The sequence below is a fragment of the Notamacropus eugenii genome, chromosome 4, assembly GCF_028372415.1.
Source record: "Notamacropus eugenii isolate mMacEug1 chromosome 4, mMacEug1.pri_v2, whole genome shotgun sequence".
NCBI lineage: Eukaryota > Metazoa > Chordata > Mammalia > Diprotodontia > Macropodidae > Notamacropus > Notamacropus eugenii.
In genome coordinates, this window is record NC_092875.1 from 148,711,879 (window position 1) to 148,728,625 (window position 16,747).

General features: G+C 35.3%; 1 protein-coding gene across 12 annotated transcripts in view; it reads left to right on the top strand.

Moving 5' to 3' along the window:
- Window positions 1-16,747, top strand: part of UBR5 (ubiquitin protein ligase E3 component n-recognin 5) — a 180,566-nt gene that overhangs the window by 134,228 nt on the left and 29,591 nt on the right. For 10 of the 12 annotated variants that reach the window (XR_011965807.1, XM_072603357.1, XM_072603347.1 and 7 more), the window contains 13 exons: window positions 1,387-1,535; window positions 2,478-2,569; window positions 2,895-3,041; window positions 3,185-3,303; window positions 3,390-3,516; window positions 3,608-3,737; window positions 4,796-4,956; window positions 5,068-5,307; window positions 10,191-10,314; window positions 10,816-10,927; window positions 11,420-11,551; window positions 15,847-16,108; window positions 16,435-16,699. Coding sequence is in view for 11 of the 12 variants with exons in the window: in XM_072603357.1 (XP_072459458.1) it covers window positions 1,387-1,535; window positions 2,478-2,569; window positions 2,895-3,041; window positions 3,185-3,303; window positions 3,390-3,516; window positions 3,608-3,737; window positions 4,796-4,956; window positions 5,068-5,307; window positions 10,191-10,314; window positions 10,816-10,927; window positions 11,420-11,551; window positions 15,847-16,108; window positions 16,435-16,699 (2,060 nt within the window). In the remaining variant the exon portion in view is untranslated. Of the gene's footprint in view, window positions 1-1,386; window positions 1,536-2,477; window positions 2,570-2,894; window positions 3,042-3,184; window positions 3,304-3,389; window positions 3,517-3,607; window positions 3,738-4,795; window positions 4,957-5,067; window positions 5,308-10,190; window positions 10,315-10,815; window positions 10,928-11,419; window positions 11,552-15,846; window positions 16,109-16,430; window positions 16,700-16,747 lie in introns of all 12 variants that reach the window. The other 2 variants (XM_072603351.1, XM_072603353.1) reach the window with 1 other exon arrangement.

Below are 16,747 nucleotides of genomic sequence, written 5' to 3' on the forward strand. Positions count from 1 at the left end.
TGACCTACCTTTCTATCCTGGACAGAGATATAATAATATAGGAATATTTGAATTTATCTAATTACATAGTGTTTCGACTTAATAGAGTTTAAGTAGCTTTAGTCAGGCCATAGGCTTACAAGTTCAATGAGTATATATAACTCAAATTTAACCTTCTTTTTTGTTACTCAGCACCTCCTGCTTAAGAGAGTCACTTCCCACACACTTGACTCATTCATCTCTCTTACATTTTTCCAAATGTCTTCTGAGTTTATGTCATCAGTGTTTCTCCCCATTATTGTTCACTGCATATTTTCCACATTGTAAAGGAAGAGAGCTCTTTGATTCTTTTAGTAGCAATAGTAAATGAGTACATGACTCCTTTTGTACTTATGTATTGCTTTGCCTTCTCTTGGATATTTTTAACCTGATAAAGAAAGGTTCTGCCTTTCTTTAGTTATCTTTTAACTATCTCTTACTGTTAGTAATGGATTTGTAAGACAAATGATCCCAGTTCCTTTCATTTACGTGGTCTGCCCCTGTATATTTGAGATAACATGCTTATTACAGTATGTTCTCTTTAAAAATATTTTATTGATATATATTGTTTTTATCTCATATATTTACAGTTCTTCCTCCTTTTAATAATAAGGAAAAGGGAGGGTGCACTGGCTAAGCAAAATTAATATATACTAAAAACCCCACAAATTTAAGTTAACAAAATTAACATTAAAAAATTTAGTATTATGTAGTATTCAAATATCAAAATCCATTCTTATAATTATCTTTCAACTGTGTATACAAGGACAGAAACAGGAAGAGCATACAAACCCCATCCAAAGTGTCCCTCATCTAAATATTAAGCATCTCTATAGCAAATAATCTTCTTTCAGAATTTTGCAGCTTATTGGTATATAAGCTTCAGTGGTGAGACTTGGAGAAAAGGGAAAAAAATGCTGTAGCTTTGTTCCCTCGTGCTCCTTCCCCTCCTCCCTCTGATCCCTTAGGTAGAGGGAGCGTTTATTGATTTTCTCAGTTTATCATGAAATAAATCTTTCCCCAATAAGACCTTTAACCTACAATTTATAAATTTCTTCAAATGGAATAGTTAGCAAACATACAGTGTACATATAAAAATAAATGCTTTGTTATAAATATGCTCAGTCAAGCGCATAAATACTCTCATCATTTTAGATGAATTATGTAGCCTGCCTCTAGTTGTACCCTGCTGCTATTTCATGATGCGTCATATTCTGTGGCACTTGGTTAATTTCATTCTGCATGTTCTTTAGACTTTGATATGTAGTCGTTTCCTACATACTGTATGTTTGCTAACTATCTTATTTGAGGAAAGAACTGACAGTGATAGAATCCTTTTATACGAATCATTGTTCTCAATCCTTATAGCAGAGGCATCTTCAAGTGAAAAAGAAGATGATGTATTTATGGGAATGGTTTGTCCATCTGGCACAAATCCTGATGATTCTCCTTTATATGTCTTGTGTTGCAATGATACATGTAGTTTTACCTGGACTGGAACAGAGCACATTAATCAGGTAAGGAATACTATGTAGCTTGGAATCTGAAATGTTGATTTTAATGCAGGATTAAGAAAAAAATAGTTCTCTAGTCAATATTTCCTTGTCTTATATTCTCCCTTTACAGTTGAAATTCATAAACTGGGTACCAAGCAATCAAATAATTTTCAGATTTTTGTATTAAAAATTTTCACCAAAAAGAATTATATTTCACTTCCATATTTAAATGATTTGTGATTTTATCTCTATGAGTACTTTCTCAACCAGTATAGATTGTAACCCAGCCATACCTTAGTAGCCTTTCTGATTTGATTTGCTTCCTCTGAGGAAAAAGAAGAAAAGAATGGGGGGAAAAGTCACCTGGTTTAATATCTAGTTGTAGTCCTCAAAAACATTATTTAAAAAAATTTTTTTCTAGTTGAGAATAGGGCAGATTATGTATTACACTTTATGGAAGGCTATGTTGACAAAATCTGAGTTCATGCAGTACACTGTTACAGTTTAAAGACTGGTAATATCAGGTCTACAGAACCTAGTTAGGTAATTTGATGTACATGTATGACTTTCCTTGAAGCATGCATAGCAACTATTTTCACAAAACTGAATGTTTTTTAAAGTGCTGGTTTTAATACTGCATTTCTTTGTGTGTAATATGTATAACAATGACTTTCCCTGGTGATACAGTGGAAAAGAGAGATTAATTTGGAGTCCTGAGAATCCAGACTCAAATTCCACTTTTGTGATGTACTTTATATGATTTATGACAAGTTACTGAATGTCCAGGACCCAAGTTTCCTTGGAGGTGATAAGAGGCTGTGATCCTAGGATTAAGTTTTACCCTCATTACGACTTACAGTTGTCAAGCCTATGAAAAAAAGTTGTTGACATTCATTGTCTGTTATAGCCATACAACTTTAAAAAACTTAATTGTTATTTTTATGTTATACATTTTGATTATAGGATATTTTTGAGTGTCGAACTTGTGGATTATTAGAATCACTTTGCTGTTGTACAGAATGTGCAAGAGTTTGTCATAAAGGTCATGATTACAAGTAAGTATTAGTCTTAACCTGTCTAGATCCTCCCATACCAATTTGCTTTAAGTATTGATGCAACTGATTAGAACCGCTTAGACTTGACATGACAGGCGTCACAGTCACCCTTTCTCTAGGAGTGGTATGTGATTGCCCGGTTGTGCAGGGCATACAGCTCTGATGCCTCTTCATGTTATATATCCAGTAATTTTTAGTGCATATTTGAAAATGGGCTCACAAGTTCCATGGGATTCTTCACTTTTAATAACCTATTCAAATGACATTTACTTGAGAAATATTTTTAGAACTTTATTTTAAAGACTTCTGTATGGGTTCTTTCTAGACTCAAAAGAACTTCTCCGACAGCTTACTGTGATTGCTGGGAGAAGTGCAAATGCAAAACCCTCATTGCTGGGCAAAAATCCGCGCGTCTTGATCTGCTTTATCGGCTACTTACCACCACTAACCTGGTCACTTTGCCAAACAGCAGGCAAGTATAGAAATCAGTGTGCACACAAACAGCTTGGTCTCATTTATATTTACATATACACCATCAAATAATAATGGGTGGTATTTGTTGATATCTTTTTCTATTTTTGTTTTATGTGACACTTTGACTCTCTTGCTCCCTAGGGGAGAACACCTTCTGCTGTTTTTAGTCCAGACTGTGGCCAGACAGACAGTGGAGCACTGTCAGTATCGACCACCTAGAATCCGAGAAGACCGTAACCGGAAAACTGCAAATCCTGAGGGTGAGCAAGATGCAATTTTTGGTTCAAGGGTAAAAAGTAAACCCTAGGTCCACATCACTCTCACTTGTCCTTTTACTTTCTTCTAGATTCAGATATGCCTGATCATGATTTAGAGCCACCAAGATTTGCTCAACTTGCTTTGGAGAGGGTTTTACAGGACTGGAATGCCCTGAAATCTATGATTATGTTTGGTTCACAAGAGAATAAAGATCCGTATGTACTAATCAGTAAATTTTCATTTTAGTAATTTGTATTTACACAGGTTACGCACTTGAATGTAATTTTTCTGTCTTTTTTTTTCAAGTCTCAGTGCCAGCAGTAGAATAGGTCACCTTTTGCCTGAAGAACAAGTATACCTTAATCAGCAAAGTGGCACTATTCGGTTGGATTGTTTCACACACTGCCTTATAGTTAAGTGTACAGCAGACATTTTGGTGAGTAACTTGAATGCTTACTTTGACATCTTTAAAGTGTTACTTTAAAATTTTGTTAGGAACTTTTTTTGTCTAAAACATTAACTTTACAAGTCTGTTCCTGTTTGCTGTGAAAAATGCTACCAAGACAAGCAGTAAGCCTAGTAAATAAACCATAGAATTTGGGATTGGGGATTTTGGGTTGATCAGTCTGTCATCAAGCATCTATTAAATATCTGCTGTGTGCCAGGTACTTGTGTTGTGCCCTGGAAATACAGAAAGACAAAAATGAAACTGTCTGCCCTTAAGGAGCTTACAGAAAAAGGATTTGTACTTGTATGGATATTTATAATGCGTAAAAAATAAATATGAGGAAATTTCAAGGGGGGCAGAGTAGCTAACCAGGAGGAAGCCTCTTGTAAGGAAGTGTTGCTTGAACTGTGCTTAGGGATTCTAATTGGCTTAATTAAAGTTAAACAGAAGCTTCCCTTTTTTTGGACTTAATGACATTCTTCTGAGGTAGATATTTAGTCCCTTTTCCAAATTAGTATACCATTGTGAAGTGTACTTAACTACCCTGCGGTGCCTCAAGATTATTGTGTGTATCACTTGTCGTTGTATTATAGATGTAGGTGCTGTAGGGAAGATCGAACTGAAGCTGTCCTTCCCCTACACACATCTCCTAGAAGGTGTTTTTGGTTGGTTTTTTAAATAATTTTTAGTAGTGTTCTTTTGTGGTGGTTTGATTATAGGTTTTCTTTCCCCATTTGCAATAAATACCCTTCTAAAACTGGCTTTCAGCAGCTTTCCCCTCCCCAGCCCTCCTCTCCAGCACCAAAAAAACAACAAAAACCAAAACCCATAACTGTTAATTTGTGGCTCCCAGCTCAGATGAGTTCTGTTTAATCCGAGTGCCTTCTTGTCATAGGGTTCTTTTCTGATTGAATTTGCCTTTTTTATTTGAAGCATTGTCCAAATGAAAACCCTGTGCTGCGTATTATAGAAGAGCTGAACAAGGTAAATAGGGGAGTTTCATAGCGTTTGTAGAGTGGTTATAATTGGAGCACTTTGTTGTTTAGCTTTTAGATACGCTGCTTGGGACTCTTGTGAAAGAACTACAAAACAAATACACACCTGGTCGTAGAGAGGAAGCTATTGCTGTTACAATGAGGTTTCTGCGTTCGGTGGCAAGAGTTTTTGTCATTCTTAGTGTGGAAATGGCCTCGTCCAAAAAGAAAAAGTAAGAATCTGTTTAATTTCAGTATTCTTTTGTGGATTTTTTTGGCATGTAGTTTTTAGTTGTTGGTTAAATTCAAAGGATTATAAAATCATTTATTCTTATTTTTTTTAGCAACTTTATTCCACAGCCAATTGGGAAGTGTAAGCGAGTATTTCAAGCATTGTTGCCATATGCTGTGGAAGAATTGTGTAATGTAGCAGAATCCTTGATTATTCCAGTTAGGATGGGGATTGCTCGTCCTACTGCTCCTTTTACTCTAGCTAGTACCAGTATAGATGCCATGCAGGGCAGTGAAGAGCTCTTTTCTGTGGAGCCTTTACCACCAAGGCCATCATCTGACCAGTCTAACAGGTAAATTTCATTTCTGGTGCTTGTTCTCAGTATCACATTAACTGGGTTCCAGCAGCAGTAGTCTTCTGAATTCCCTTTGTTGTCATTATTGTTTATGTTACATGCATCTTAAACTGTTGGCTTGACTTGGCTATATAACTGCCAAGACAGGGAAAGGTGAAGTAACAGCATATGTATGTTAAACATCTGTATAATGTGAATGGGCTTATTGAAAACATCTTCTGTGTATTACCTTTTCTGTATCTCTTCATCTTGGATATATGCTGCATGGGTTGACCTGGAAAGAAATGGAAACTCAGATGCTTATTTATCTTCATTTACTTCATTTAACTACAGTTTCCCTTGCCCAGTGTCAGAGCAGAAAGAATTTAAAAAAACGTGGTAACTGAATCATGGTCCAAAGATGACTGATCTTGAGGCTTTAAGTCCCTCTCCCCTCCAGTCCATTATCCACAGAACTGGATATACCTCAAGCACAGATGTGGCCTTGTTACTTGTCTGCTCTTTACACTCTTGTGCTGCAATTCCCTGTTAACCTCTAGAATGAAAGATAACGTCCTCTCTTTGACATTTAAAGCCCTTAATAACCTAGTCCCATCCTACTTTAATAAGTATTCCCTTTGATACATACTGAGATCCAACCAAACTGGTCTTTTTATTCCTAAAAAGTGGTGCTCCATTGTGTACTTTTATGACTTAAAAGGTCCTCAGAGGGCAAGTCCTGTTTTCCTTTTGTCTTGATAATTCCAGTTAATGCCTGATAAATGCCTAATGATTGTTTGGTAAGCCCAAATGGGCAACTTGTGATCATATAATTCTGTGTCCTTCCATCATCCTATTGTTCACAGATAACATCCTTTTGTGGGCATTCTGTGGAGTTTGAAGATGGTGTTAAAAGCTTGTGCTCTAAACATAGAAAGATGTTAATACTTTGTTACATAGGTTCCTTAGGGCCATTTTGTTTAGACCTCACTCATTTCACATTTTTATCAAATAAAGTGGCAACTTCCCAGTGTTTAAATATCACATTAATATTACCTGGCTATTTGCTAGCAACCAGAAAGTTTTTTAACGAGTTCCATCAAGTTTGTTTGGCATTTTCCTTCCCTTTTCACATGCATCCATCCTGGGCTTAGTTTTCCAAGAATCACTTTTTAGTTCTCCATCTTTTATGATGAAAGCATTTTTGTCCTTAATTGTTTCTAATTATATCAGGCCTTCTTCTTGTACAGAGGTTCCCAAAGTGTATGACACTGCCCTTGGGGGTGGGGGGTCCTGGAATGATTGTGGGTGCGGGAGGGGGTGGTGGTAGCCTCTGGCAAAATTGGGGGGCATTGAATAAAAATAAGGGGGAGGTAGAAACGTAAGAGAGAAGAACATTTTAAATATGTTTCATCTGTTGTGTAACAGTTAAAAGTTGTGATGGTAACATAATTTTCCAAATAAACACCCAGAGTGCAAGTTATAACCAATCAGCGGTCAAGCCAACAGGTCTTAACAAGCCAGTGTTGGCAGGTGAGCACGGCCCACATTGTCAGAAGTCCAGCCCGCAAAGGCAGGAGTGTTTGCGTGTAGTGACTTGTTGACAGTGCGTTACAGTTCAATGACTCAATACTGCATCATCACAATTTCAACACAGGAAAAAATCCACCAATTTACAATATGTTACTAAATTTAAGATGCATAATTTAATAGATATATACATATATTTGACATTTGCATCATTAAAAGAAAACTAGTAAAGAAAGTAGATTTCTAGAGGGTTGCTGAGTAATTTTTTTTTAAAAGGGGACAGTAGGCCAAATAAGTTTGGGAACCTCTGTTCTTGTGAATGACTCAAGATGACTAGCTTTTCTTTTTGAAAAAAAAAAAAAGCCAGGAAATTTTTTTTTTTTAATCTACAAGAGATAGCACATGTAAAGTGCTATATAAATGCTGCCTATCATTGTTTTCGCAAAACAGAAATGGGAGTTAATAAAATAAAACTCCATGGAGAGATTTGTTTTACCTTAGTCAGTAAAACAACTAATGTATAAAAATCAGTTTACATTAGCAAACATTTAACATCTATTGTGTGCATATTTCAGATAGAATGTTTTACATTATCCTTCTATAAATGATGTAGATTCATTTGTAGTAATCACATTTTGTGTAATTAAATGGTAATATTGCTTAAAAGTATTCACTTCCTCCTATAAATTAAACATTAGAGTGTATCCTCTTTTACATCTGGAACATCTTTGGTTTTTGCAGGCTGTTTTTATCCGTGAAAATGGAGAATAATATTCTGGAGGTATCATTCACTCCAGAGCCTTCATGGTCTTTTTGATAAGAGTTAAAGCATAAACATGAGATGAGACTTAGTAATTATTTCCAACAAACACAGATTATTTTAGGCTCTTATTATCCCTCTTTTACAATTGAAGAAATTGGAGCCAATAGTTGCTAACTGACTTAAGCAAGATCATATAGGCTGTAAATGTCTGAGGTTTCTCTGACTCCAAGCCTGGTGCGGGCTGGGCCACCTTTCTCCCTAAGAGAATGCATTCCAACCAGGGAGTACTTAGAGGAAAGACGGTGAAGCAGGAAATGGAAGACCTTGTTTTAGGAATAGAAAAACAATCAGTTGGATGACACATACTGTGTCATTAGGGGAATGATGTATAATGAGACTTGAAAAAAACAGATTTGGGTCTCATTTTGAACCGATCTAAACAGAGGAGTTTATAGAGGCTACCAGGGACCCGTTAGAATTTGAGGAGGTGAGAGTAATGATTAAACCTACCGAAGGCAAATCATTTTTGTAGCTGTGTGTAGAGTAGGTTGACTAGAGAAAACAATTATGACCTAAAGTCATAGCTATGTGAATTGAGAAAAGGGGTCAGATTGGAGAAGTGTGAAAGTAGAAGTGATAAGATTTGACAACTGATTAGATATATGGGATGAGAGGTTGAGAATCAATCCAAAATTATAAACTTGATAAATTAGAATGTTGGTACCTTCAGCAGAGATGGGGAAATTTTAAAGAGGGGGGTTGTGGGAAAGTCAATGAGTTCTGTTTAAGATATACCAAATTTGAGATATTTCAAGGGCATTCAGTTTGAAATGTCCAATAGGCAGTTGTTGATGTAGAACTGAATCTCAAGGAAGATCTAGGGCTGCTAATATGTAGATCTTTGAGTCATCTGTGTAGTGATAATAATTAAACGAATAGATCTCCAAGAGATATTTTAGAGAGAAATGAAAAAAAGTCCCAGAACAGAACTTTGGGAAAATATTCACAATTAGGGGGCATAATGTAGATAATGAGCCAGCAGAGGAGACTGAGTAGTGTTCAGAAAGTGAAAGGAGATCCAAGAGAATATGTCATGAAAATCCAGAGAGGAAGAAGTACTCCCCATCCTCCCCTGAGAACTTTTTATTTTTTGCTATAATTACATATTGAACTTAACCTACTCCAAATTACCACTAAAAATTGGGATCCAAATTTAGTGCAGCTTTTTTTATACTAAACTTATAATCCTATTCTGAAACTTTAATTTATTGTGATATGAAAATGACCTTGAGATCTGGAAAGCTTTACCAATAGAGTATAATGTCTCCCAGAAATAGCAAAAATGGTGGCTTCTAAGAATCTGGTGATGGATAAAAAATCTGTTACTAGTCAGTGAAATTAACTCTTTTACTAGTCAGTGAAAGATTAACTAGTCAATGATCAATTCATTTAGTTGTCTCAATAACTACTAAAAAAAAATAACTTATAAGTATTATTGAATACCAGTTAAGTTTTCTGACAGGCAATTCATTGTTCATTGATGGCCTTAGACACTTATTAGCTGTGGGAGCCTGTGGTTGACTCAGTTTCCTCATCTATAAAATGAGCTGCAGAAGGAAGTGGCAAACCACTCCATTATCTTTGCCAGGAAAACCCCAAATGAGGTCATAAAAAAGTTGCATATGGCTGAAAAACAACTGAACAACTCATTTGTGGTGAGAAGATTGTTTCTTAAGGTGCTATGATCTCCATCTGGAATAGATGTGCCCTCACTGACAAAACTACTGTCTTAAGAAGTATTCAGGTACTAACTTGAGGTAGTGTGAAGGTCATGAAAGTCTTAATACCCATGAAGAAACTGAGGTTGCCCATCAGAAAAATTACAATTATTTCAGAGATTGGAAAATTGTTTTGTCACGTATTTGTGATAAGTAACATTATATTATCTGTTGATACAAATTTGCATCCTCTGTTCATAGATTTATCACAGTTACTTTAACATTTCCCAAATCCATCAATAAGCATTTAGGTCTGTCTGTGCCAGGCACTGTGCTTGGGATACTAGTATAAAGAAGGAAATAATACCTTTTATCAAGGGACTTTTGGGGAAGTTTTGAGGCAAACATCAATTTCTGCCCTAAAATATTTAATATGAAATTGTTATTAAATACTGTGTGACAATTTTTTAGTATAAAAATTATCTCAATCACTTCCTCACCCCAGTTATTCCACACTTTCAATTTTATGTAGATGTTTAATACAGTTATTCTTATTGGGCTATTTATATTTTCTTTCTATATATTCCAAGACAAATAGTGTTGTGAGGTCAGATTAGTGATGGGCATACTATATAGATTATTGCCTCCATGAATTTAAAACACTACGTTTAAAATACATTTATTGAGATATTTAATATATAATACCTGTGTTTTTTTTTAAAGTATTCTGTAGTGCTTCCAATTGACTAGAAGTGGAGTCTAAATATAGAATGTCTTATTTCTAGACCATTATCTTTCTCTTATGAACCAAAATATACTTTCTTAACAATAATTTGAAATGTCAGCTGTTTATATTAGTACTGTATTTAAACTTCTCTAATTTCTTACAGTTCTAGTCAGTCTCAGTCATCTTACATCATAAGGAATCCTCAACAGAGACGTATTAGTCAATCCCAACCTGTTCGAGGAAGAGATGAAGAGCAAGATGATATTGTTTCAGCAGATGTGGAAGAGGTTGTCTTGATTTATCAGATGAAGTTGTTAATATTTATTTGGTTTATTAGGATAATAGTGTTATCCAGAAATGAGTCAGATACCTTGCTGACTAATAGTTAAACTTCAACTTTCTGGTATAATCATCATACATATTATTAAATACCTGGTATCATTAATTCATGACCTGGTAGAAAATAGTTTGAGTTAAAAGTTTTAGGGCATCCTTAATGTTTGAATCACTTGTATCTTTCTAGAACATATTGACTGAGGATAAATACTGGTGAACTTGATTTTAACTTATTATTGTAAAAACAATGTCTTTCGAATAGTTAAAAAAGACCTTCACTTTCTGAAACAGTTATTAGTAGTAGTGTTCATTTTCAGTACTTCTGTATACATTCAGTTTTTAACATAAAATGTTTTCATTTAAGTAATTATTATTAAAAGAACATTAGTATTAATGCAGTTTTATAATGGATACTGTTGTCATTTGTCTAAAAATAAGACTTTTGGGTTTAGGTTGAGGTTGTGGAAGGTGTTGCTGGAGAAGAAGATCATCATGATGAGCAAGAAGAACATGGAGAAGAAAATGCTGAAGCGGAGGGTCAGCATGATGAGCATGATGAAGATGGTATGAGGCCACTTGGTTGGATTTTGTCCTGCAGTGGTTGGTGGCAGAGTGAGGAGAGGGACTTAGTATTTTATGTTAACGAAACACTTTAAAAATGGAATCATTTAGTTAAAATGGATGGAATAGAGAACATAAAATTGAAGGATCTTAGGGATATCTTGTATATAAACCCTTAAATAGTTCTTCACATAAAGTAACATTACATATACTTGTATGTGTGTCTTCACATAAATTAAAGTAACATTACATATGCTTGTATGTGTTTGTGTGTGTATATGTATATATGTATATTTATGTTCAGATCCTTGTTTTTGTTCATTTCTAAACTCTTTGAGCTTATGGTTACCTGTCACTTACTAAGATTGATACTATTTATTTCCATCTTATTCTATCACTGTTTGTTTTCCTTAATGTTTTCTCTTTTCCTGTGTCTTCTGGTCTCTAATTTGATTTCATAGAATGACTGATATTTCTCCTTTAAAATATTTTTAGGGAGTGATATGGAACTAGATTTATTAGCAGCAGCTGAAACAGAAAGTGACAGTGAGAGTAACCACAGCAACCAAGATAATGCTAGTGGGCGAAGAAGTGTTGTGACTGCAGCTACTGCAGGTTCAGAAGCAGGTATGTTGTCTCATCTCAGCTTCTCTTTGCTTTTTTCATGCTGAGCATACCTTACTGGTTCCAAAATTCATCAGAACCCCAAAATGAGATAGATGTCTTTGCAATTTTTTTTCAAAAGATTTATTCTGAAAAAGTAATTTTGTGAATTATATTAATGTTGATGTCAAAGTTAAGTTCAAAGAAATGATGTTTTATTCATTGTTATGGTCACTTGTTTTCATCACTTTTTTTGCCTCTTGTATATCATGTTACCCATATCATCCATAGAATTTGGAAGAATGTTGGAGAGGGGGTAAGAGTGATAAATCTGGAAATTAACTTTCCTATGCACTTTAAAAAAAAGTTGTACAACTTTGTTATCGTGTGAAGAACAGCTCATTTGAATCTGTTCTTTAAAAACTTTCCATAAAGAACTTGAAGTCATATTAAAGACTTGTAGAAGTTACTTATTCCCATTTAGAAAAATTACTCTATATGGTTTTGAGGATCCATTCTTACTCTTAAGACTTTGGATGACCTACAAATGGATCTTATTAGCATTAGTCTTTTATTTTCCTATTTTTTAGTTTTTAAACTTATTTTTAACTTAATTGTGAAATAAGAAAAAACATTGTCATGCAGAGCATGAGAGAATTTAATATAAAACAATAAATTTCCATTTCAAGAAACACCTACACAATAAATAACTACACATTGTTTTAAAAGCTGTGTAGCTTTCTCTGCTTCCTTGTCGGTTTTCTTTTGTTCTCTGCTGTGTATTTTTATTTCATTTTATGTTTTTTCCCCATTCCTCTCCCCCCCAAAGAAGGCTATACCATGAAGTGTGGGTGGATACAAAATGTTTTGAGTTTATATTCATATAGTTCCTGCATCTGTTTTGGCAGGTATACTCCTAGGTATTTTATACTGTCTAGTTTTTTAAATGGTCTAAAACAGTATTGAGCAATATGGCTGACACATTGTAGTTTCCCTGTTTATTTCTCTTTTAGCTTTAACTTTGTCTGAAATTATGATTACTATCCCTGCTTTTTTTATATAATACATTTTACTCCTAACTTCTTTTATTTTTGTGTGTATCTCTCATTTTTATAACTTTTCCTAAAGCAACATATTGTTGAATTCAGATTTTTAATCTGCTGTCAGTTTCCATTTGAAGGGTAAATTCATCCATTCACATTCTAAGTTATAGTTACTTGTATATTTTCCTCCCTATTTTTCCTCACTATCCTTCTCACCCTATTTCTATCCCTCCTCACTCCTCTGCTTGACTTCTACCCCACCCCCATCTCCCACCATCCTATTCTTTAACCTACTTACCCCTTCAAGAATCATTCCTTTATCCTCTCCCCCCTCCCTGTCCTCTTGCCCAACTTTTATATCCTTCTGGATATAGATGTTCTTCCCTCTTCAGCCCGTTCCTGATTAGAGTAAGATTAACACTATCTGCTCTCCCCCTACTAAGCTTCTTCTGTATCAATTTTTCCTTTTTTGCCTCATTTGTATGTCAGAATTGCTTCTTTTTTTAAATCTCTTCCCTACGTTGTTATATACATATATATATATATATATTTCTAGAATCACCTCATCATACTGAACCCAAGCATTTCTTTCAAAATACTCTGAGTGATAATGGAACTGATATTTTCATATATAAGTAAATAATTTGACTTTGAGTCCTTTATTATTGGTCCTTAATGTTTACTTTATATTTCTCCTGGGTGTTGTATGTCTGCTGTTTTTGTCACAAATATTTAAAAGTCTTTTAGTTTGTTAAATGTCCTTTTTTTTTTTAAGTTCTTCTAAGAAATCTTTTGCGCTTGGGACCATTTGATGTTTCTCATTGAAAAAGGAGTGACTTTTTTTTTAGCTCTGTTATCTTCCTCTGAATATGAACACACATCTTCTCTATTCCCAAAGTAGCTATCTGTGGTTGAGTTCTTTCTTCTTTGTTTAGTTATTTTTCTTTTATTTTTTTGCAGCTGTTAGTGTGATCAAGTTGTAGTGCCCCAAGCCTCAGGCCCTTCTTACTGTTATTTTCTGAGATCTGTGCTGGATGTCAACTTTGTGCTTTCCTCCCCACTTTCTAAGCCACAGCTAGAGCCCAACCCCTGCTCTCACTGTCCTAAAAATGATCTTGCTCCCTGTGGTCCCTCTGCTGGCTTCAAACTACAGCTGTCCTCTCTGTCCTGGAACTGAAACCAGGGACTCTGCCCTCCTGAAAGTGCCCATAGTCAGCACAGTCCCCACCCCCTATGCACTCTCTAAATGTGTGCTAGCTCCTTCTCCCTCAGCCACAGCCTGGGATGCATCTGATTAGTACAGCTGTGCTTGACATCCCTGGACAGTGTAAAGTCCTTCAATCTTTCCCTCAGTCATCAGACCCCCATGCTATATATGAGATAAAAGTTTCTGAGACTGTCTTCCTGCCCCAGCTGTCTCCAGGGCTTGTTATTTATTCATTCGCAAAGTTGGCCTGGAGGTGTTTGCACTTCACATGGATCTGGTCTTTCCTGGGGTCTTCTTAGGTTATCTTAGGAGAACATCTGCTTTACCATGACTTTTGTTTATTTCTACTTCTCTATAATTGCTCTGAGGCAATGCTCTGTCTTTTTCTGTGGAGGAAATTTGAAGAACCAAAAGTTTCTGACTCTCATCTTTCCAGAATCCTCTCCTCCTAGTATTAGTCTTTCATGAGAGAAGAGCACCAAGCCTCTTTATTTTTTCAAAATTTTTATTATTTGATATTTTTTAGTGTTCATTAAACTTGTCCTACCATTGTCCCCATTTTCTATAGTTTTTATAAAAAAACTCTGTGTTATTATATCAAGGGGAATGGGGTACTTTGTAGAGGCAGAAGAAAGCATGGTTGAGATCTCATTGGATTTTGGTGAAAAGCTAAATTGGATGGTAAATAACTGTACTGGCTCTTGCATTGGTATGTTTGAGGGAGCCATAGAATGGGGGAAATGATAGGACATGACTTTGGAATGAACAGGATACACCCTGACTTTGATGTTGTATTTTGGTTCATCTCTCTTAATTCTGTACAGTTTGTGCGTGAAGTAGAGAAGTTAGTAAAGAATAACACCATGGTAAATACTTGGTCAAACTCTTAACTGTCTGAATTGTACCAGCTAAGCTTACTTTTTTCCCCAATTCTTTGTCACCTTTAAAGGTTGCTTAATGGTAGTCTTCACATGTATTACTTAGGCACAGTTTTTGATGTTTTTAATTGAGTATTTTCATTGCTGATTGCATTTTCTCATAGTTTTTTTTAATGAAGACCTTATCCTATAGTGTTCTTCAAAAGCTTCTTAAAACAGCCCTCTCTTTTCCCCTTTATCTGACCTACAACGAATGACACACATATTCGTTTACATTACTTTTCTCTTTCCCTATTAATTGTAATAATAATTTAGATTTACATGACACTTTTGCATTTGCAAAGTGATTTCCTCCCAACAACTCCCTGAATAGCTAAATATTTTCCCCTCATTTTCTACAGATAAAGAACTAAGGCTTAGGGGAGCCCATGACCTGCCCAGTTAGTGAATAGCTTGTGGCTCCTAAGTGACGAGATGATGCTAGACTCCAGGTGCATGTGCTCCATCTACATAATCTCATATATTTTAGTGTAGTTGATAATTGCTATTTTAAAAATTCAGCTCATAACTACATCATAGCCCAATGGATAGATGTCTAATTTTGTAACAGTGACTCATTTATACCATCTATAAAACATGGTCAACTTTTAGATAGATGCAGTCACTACTATCTCACCAGCAGTCTAGTGTCACTTTCTACAAGGATAAATAATTTATAGAAGAAAAGTTGTGAAGTATCTTTAAATTTCTTTTTGCTTCCTGAGGTCTCGGTTTAAATCATAGCTTTTCTTCATATGGTATTAAGAACATGATTGTCAACTGCCCTCAGGTTTTCTTTAAAACTGATTTTTGGGGAAAAGAATAGCCTAAATCTGACCAATATTGAATTGCTCAGTCTAAATTAATGAGATAACCTCATTCTAAAGGTTATCTAGTATTAGAGAAATTATTTCAGCTTTATGTTCCCAATCATACATTGATTTATTTTCAGTTTTGTTACCTTAAAAATTTATAATAAAGAAACATTTATTTGCCATTGGTTTTATGGGCCACTGGTGAGATTCAGAGGATTCTGCTGTACGTATATCTATATATCTTTTCTTAAAAGTGAATATGCTGTAATAGCAAAATCATTTCATTTAAGTCTACCAACAAATCCAGGACATTTTTTTTTCATTTTAATAAATTTAGGTGCCAGCAGTGTACCTGCCTTTTTTTCTGAAGATGACTCTCAGTCCAATGACTCCAGTGATTCAGACAGTAGCAGTAGCCAGAGTGATGACATAGAGCAGGAGACATTTATGCTTGATGAGCCCCTGGAAAGAACTACAAATAGTTCTCATGCTAATGGTGCCGCCCAGGCACCCCGCTCTATGCAGTGGGCTGTACGCAACACCCAGAATCAGAGAACTACCAGCACAACTCCTTCCAGTACATCAGCACCAGCAGGCAAGTCTGAACACTGTGTTTTCTAATTAGTGATTGAATACATTTTTTTAATAAAACATTTTTACCCTGGAAAAAAGTGAAGTCTTAAAATAGTTTGTTTTATGACTTGAGTTTTAAAAACAAACCTGTTTCCTTAGGTTATAGTAGTTCTTTGTTCCCAACAAAGAAAGCAACATTACGAACGCTATCTTCATTGAACGTTCTGAGACTGGTACAGATAGATTTGTTGTGGGAATTTTAATATTACATAATAAATATGCACAGAACTCAGGAAATACAATGATCAATAATGGGTAGCTCATTGTGGATATTTTTCTTTCTTTTAGCCAGTTCAGCAGGCTTGATTTATATTGATCCATCCAACTTACGCCGCAGTGGTACCATCAGTACGAGTGCTGCAGCTGCTGCAGCTGCTCTTGAAGCTAGCAATGCCAGCAGCTACTTAACATCTGCAAGCAGTTTAGCAAGGGCGTATAGCATTGTCATCAGACAGATCTCTGACCTGATGGGTCTTATTCCCAAATACAACCACCTTGTATACTCTCAGATCCCAGCAGCTGTGAAACTGACTTATCAAGATGCAGTAAACTTACAGGTATGAATCAAATTAAAATGCATATTATTTTTTTTCCATCTACTACTA